The sequence below is a fragment of the Pecten maximus genome, chromosome 7 (genome assembly GCF_902652985.1).
Source record: "Pecten maximus chromosome 7, xPecMax1.1, whole genome shotgun sequence".
Taxonomy (NCBI): domain Eukaryota; kingdom Metazoa; phylum Mollusca; class Bivalvia; order Pectinida; family Pectinidae; genus Pecten; species Pecten maximus.
The window spans coordinates 28,577,512-28,583,758 of NC_047021.1; the positions used below are offsets into that span (position 1 = coordinate 28,577,512).

The 6,247-nt window shown below is 32.9% G+C and overlaps 1 protein-coding gene across 1 annotated transcript in view; it reads left to right on the plus strand.

Annotated features, from left to right (window-relative positions):
- The window catches only part of LOC117331162 (protocadherin Fat 4-like), a 49,476-nt gene extending 45,892 nt beyond the window's left edge, over positions 1–3,584 (plus strand). The window contains 1 exon segment of the mRNA XM_033889759.1: positions 183–3,584. Within this exon segment, the coding sequence (XP_033745650.1) occupies positions 183–301 (119 nt within the window). The 3' untranslated portion in view covers positions 302–3,584.
- The last annotated feature ends 2,663 nt before the right edge of the window (positions 3,585–6,247 follow it).

A 6,247-nucleotide genomic window follows, 5' to 3' on the forward strand; every position in this document is an offset into this window, starting at 1 on the left:
TTCAAAGATTCATGACTGTCATCAGTGTGGTTTTCTTTTATGGTTTGTTTAATACTTGAAGGAGAATATTCCTATGATTATGATTACATTGTAACTTCCTCACGTCTAAATAGACGAAATGAAAACAAAAAATCATATCGTGTTGTATCTTATTTTCAATTATTGATGTCGATATTTTTCAGCTTCTGGCCAAGTTTATGAATATAATACAAGGACAAAGGAAAGACAATGGGTTAAAACACGGGGCGGCACTCCAGTCAAAATCGACATCGGGAAAACTCCAGACGGATTAGATATCTAAAGCACAGATTAGAAAATGCTATACTTTTATTATTAATATCTTTGTTGAACGGAATTGCCTATAATTATATGTCGATGGAGTTATCTGATTTTGTTTTAGTATTTTTACATACAATTCATGTCTTTTATTTTACTTTTGATGAATTATTATACATGTATTTTCTTTTTAGTAGATTATCTATTTAGAGTTAGTTATACTGAGGTTTACCATCAATAGTTATTTAATACTTTGTTAAATGGTATGACTTCACAGCTATTTCATTTATTGTCAATGACTCCCTATCAGTAGTACATGTTGTATTACGTTCACCTCCACAAAAAGGTTGTGACATTACCCTCGGCGTCTGTGTTGGCTTCTGCTTCAAACTGATTGATAAGGTCGATATTGTTTTAAAAGTGTTACCATTTAGTCAATAACGGTGCTTGGATGTGGAAATTTCACATTGTATTTTTGGCTGTAAGAATAATAATATGGGGTCAGTGAGGATAATAATTCATTATTATTTTTCATTTGATAACATTTTTGGACTTCTTTAAGCCTGTGTTTCACGTAATAAAAAGTGAGGGTTTTTTTTCTATTCAGAAAAGATTTGAAGCATAATATTATTGATGATGTAAAATTTTCGAATTGGAAGAAGATCCACTAAGTATTATTTTTGTTATTTTTTTATTATTATTAGTATTTTATTGGATTTTTTTTCTTTTTTTTTTTCTTCACATTTTTTTTTAAACATATTTAAAACTGAATTGCACACGTTATATCAATAACAAGCAATAGTACTGTGTTATAACTTAACTTGTGTTAAAAATGTACATAAGATGTTCCCTATTATATTTTATCATACACGTTTAAATTAAGTCGCTAATAATAATATTACACGCGTATGCATTGTACCCACACGAGTCCGCATCTAGTTATATCATTATCTATAAAAAAAAAAATATTAGCCTCTACTCCTTTTATCCTCTTATCTTATAACTATTTTGTCTGTATGTGTAGGGGCTATTATTTTTTTCTTTAAATACTCGACAGATGCAGACAACTATGAGTGTACCATTGTATTTAGTTCTATTATGGAAAATGTCTAAAACATTAATTAAAAGTATTAAAAGATTTGACAAAAAGATATTTTGCCAAAGATGTTCAATTATATTACCACTCAGGGATGTTCTTTCATCGCTACATTTACATCAAATCAGTTCCTATTTTAAGTCATGCATATTGTTAATGGCTCTATAAATAACATGCTACATTTTCAATATATATCCCAGTACCTTACATAGTATGTTTGTTGATTTTTGTTAAAGTGCTTATAGGTCTGGTTCCTTACAAATATGAACGAATTCTTCTTATCTGAATAAGAACACATAGTTCTCTAGAAAGGAAAGTTATGAGTAGATAGTTAAATCTAATCCTTACAGATAACCTGGTTTATTATACAAGAGACTCGAAAGTGTGGTTTATGTTTACTTTGTCCAGTGATTCACTCTAAGAGACTCCAGTGTCACTTCAGCAGTATATTCATATTTGAGCTCTCGCCGAATTTTATTGTCATTTTTTCATTTTCATTTTCAAATTCGGGAATGACGCATAAATATTTCATTGTGAAATACAGATGGTAGATATTTAAATAATGATTAGGGTTAATTTTATTTTCATTCGACAAAGATACACGATTTCTTCAAAATGTTATTTTAACTGTGAAAAAAGGCCTACTCAGGAAACAATATATATTTACAAATTGTCTGTCATTTCCATATTACCAAACGCGTCGAAGTATTGTGCTATGTAATTTTATTAAACATCTTAAGTGCCATGATATAAATCTTGTTATCTCGTTAACGAAACTGAAATTTTAATATTCCGACTGACTTAAGTTACTACATCTGAAGTATTAAGTATTCAAATAACATTTTAAGTTCAGTTGGGGGAATATTTTGAATCATTATTAAATATTTCACTTCATGAGATGTATCTTGATGACAAATGAGTAACAAGCAAAACAATTTCAAAAATTTCAATTTTATTTTTTAAATGCAAGTCTGCTTTACAAAAAAAAATTCTTCATTTTCAGTACAATAAAAACTATTGTTTTAACCATATTCATATTGAGGTTTTGTAGTTATGTATGCATGATTTCTTCAAAAAATGCTGCAATTATTTATAAAACATGTTTAAGATTAACGGAGAAATAAAAATATATCATGGTTGTGAAGCCTATTTAGTTCTAACGTTAAGATTATTACTCCCACTAGTAATTGCGTCACAATTGGTATGCATGATTATTAAGTAATTAAACAATACTCGGAAATACACTTTACAGCTTCGTAGTAATAATTTGAGACATAGAAATCGAGTTAACTCGTTACAAAGAAAGCACACATTGACAGGATCAGGAGTAAACACTTTATTAGATAGCACGTGATGTTAGGGAGAGCTTGTTCACTATTTTATACTTAAAAGTTGATCACGTTTAACGTAAATTGTTAATTTACTGTTAGATGTTATAAAATGCGTAGAAAATGATTAATGTACATGTATGTATTATGATCTGGTGCAAATATGATGTCTTGATAAGGATATTATTTATAATTAATGTTTGTTATAGTATATGCAACTGTTCATGTTTGATATCATTATTTTACCGCTTACATATATTTGAGGTCGACAATGTTCTAACTTCCGTCCAAATGTTTTATATTATTTATTATCTGATTTGTTTAAACAAAAACGTATTTCTCTGTTATACCGTCATCACTATATGATAGAGTAAAACGAGGGGAAGTAACTCGAGTAGATCAGAATGTTACCGTATTGTAAACTTTTATTGATTTTACAGCAATGCGAAACAAGTTATATTAACTTATATTAGTCACTCTTGTTGGCTCGGGTGGAAGCTCGCAGGAGTCTTACTGTGGGAGGGAACCGGAGTACCGGGGAAAACCCACGTGGTCGGGCAGGTGACCCCCATATACCTTTCACGAGCGATCGGGGAATCGAACCCCGGCTGCCTAGGTGAACGGCAAGTGTGTTACCACTGTGTCACCCGTCCAGATCAGAATATTAAAATGCATAGTGTTAGTTCCGCTGTAGAGAAACGTTCAGTACTAAAACGAGGCAAACATATGCTGAAATAGAGTGGCTACGTCGGAGACAGACTGTTAAATTTTAGTTTCTTTGTTTCTGTTATTTTATTACTTGTTGATCCTCAATTTCTACCTGACCAGACGTCTTTCATCATGGCTCTGTGATAAAAATATTAGTGTGTGTTAAATAAAACTGACAAAAAAATGGTTTGTTGTCGTTTTGATTTCATTATCATTATTATGAATTTAAGTTATCTTTATCATCGTTTGAATGGCGACCCATGGAATATATACATGTATATATATCTTGGCATGTTCTCGGTTACCTGGTATCATGTAATGGTAGTCATGCCAATACATAAGAAGAATTCGGTATTTTTCTTAGCTGTAAATGTCATAAAGATAAATTCCTGGGCTGGTTGCATTTGCTGCTGAAGCCTTTCAAGACCCGATATACAGTTTGACCTCCAACTGCAACAGAAACCAACAGTCCTTGTGATGATAGAAAGGCTAAAGTAATTAGACGCTTATATCTGTCATGAAAAAAAATGTAACAATCATAAGTCGGCTTATACGTTGTTTTTTGTTCTTTTTTTGTTCTTTTTCTTTTTTTTTTTTTTTTTTTTTTAGGGGGGGGGGGGGAGAGATTACTGAAGCAAAACTAAGAATAAAACGAAGCAGTATTTCAAACTGAAAATCGATAACTCGATAACACGAGGGAATGGCAAAAATGGATTTGTATGGAGACCTTGAAAAGACATCAAAGAATATCGAGATATTAACACAACCATAATTCAAACTCAAAACCGATAAACCGAGGAGGGCAAGTTATGAACAACATTATAGGTTTAAACGGAGATTCCTGAGAATGTACAAGTTAAATAAGACCAGATGTTTCGTTGGAGTAAGCGTCTTCTATAGCATCGAATGAGAAAAGAGAAACCGTGAGCTGTTAATTTGTAAGTAAGGGAAGCATGGATGTTACTTTCCAGAAGCGGAAAATTAACAAATGGAAATTGAAATCCTCGCGCTTATCATACAGCTTAATTGTAAGTAAAGATCGAGGTAAGCGGTAAATATAGAGAAAGAGAACGTGTTCCGGTAAGTTAAGCAAATTAATAACTTAGGTTGACATTTGTATTCTTAATCGTGAATGCTTTGGTTTGTTTGTTTTGTTTTTGTTTTTTATCCTGTATTCATATAGCTGTTTTATAACCGAAGCGCATTAGCGTACAGGAATACCTGTTTTCGATCTCTCAGAGAACTCTCTTAGAAGAGTGCCTATCCTTATGAGAAATCAGGAAAATTATCAGATCATGCGAGATCACGATTAAGTTGTATGATACTGGTTATGCATTTGAAGACGTTGAACACTCCTGAACAAAACAACTTACTTGATAGGTCGTTACCGTATGTGGTAGAGTCTTTTCTTAGAGGTATCACATAACGATGAGATTGCAGGTACTTGGAATACAGGTGTGAAGTAAGATTCTCAAAGACAAACACGTATTTACCTCAACTGAAAAACACATATGAAACAGATTTTAATAGATCGTTGTTACATGCTATACCTAGCCACTTTAGGGAAAATAATACGTACGACTTTACACAAGTATTTAGCGTGAACGTACCTTGTTGTTGTCTCAGCGATAATCTGCAACTTGACAAAAACAATTATTGTTTCAAGCACATTTATATGTAAAGCGGGTGTGATGCCCGTCTTTCTTTACCAATAGTCTGAGCCATGGCCCCATCATTCCGCTCTCCGTTTTAGGGACGAAGAAGAGCGAAGTGATTCAGACTACTTTGTCAATCATACAAAAATGTATTGAAAGTCCCTAGAGAGCACATTAATTCCCATAAAGCGCTTAAATGGGTGGTCTCACAGAGCAGATTATTAGATATTCAGACATGACAAGATGACAGAGCAAAGTAAGATGCCATCTATTGTGAGCACAAATGCCTATGTCAATGAGTGACTTTTGTCGCTCCAATTTGATCTGTGTACATTTTCGAGAAATAATGCTATAAAACAACAACAATAACAAAAACAACAACAAAAACAAAGAACACTGACATAAAATACAAACCATAATTCCAACTCAAAATTGATCAAACGTGGCAAACTATGGACATAAATAAAGATTTGCACGGAGACCCTTGAAATTCAGGACATACTCACACGCTAGTGTCAAATACGACAGTCGCCTGGAAAGCTTGTTGGTTTGCCGAGGAATACAAGACGCCTTCCCTTCAGGAACATCTGGGCTTATTCCCCTTGTGTTTTTTGTTGTTGTTTTTTCAGTGGCCTCAAAGCAAATATCTTTCCCGCATTATGTTCTCGTTTTATCGACATCAATCCATCAACCTTCATCTCCTTGTGCTATTTGTTTGTTCCATTAGTTGTCGATATGTCCTTGAATATCGCATCGGAGATGTTTTCCTAAGCGCAGGAGTAACAGGGATGTTACTATCTAGAAATGGAAAATGATCAACTTGGAAATTGAAATAATCACGTTTATCATTAAAGTTTAATCAGTTATCAGCTATCCGAGCTGATGTAAGTAAAGTTCTAGGTAAGCACCTGATGTTGAGAGTCTGTAGTGTAAGTCCCTCAATATGGTCCGTATTTCGTTTTATGTTGTTGTTGTTGTTGTTGTTGTTGTTGTTGTTGTTGTTGTTGTTTATTTTGATATAAAACATTGTCAATTTATCTATATGAAATTACAGGACTTTAAAGGTCTCTGTTACCTGTTCTGATAAGCTCTTTAATAAAACAAATCTCGTGTGAAAACCAAAAGCAAGTCGACCAACAGAGGGTTATACTTTGTTCCCATGAGTATGACAATACTATGTAGAT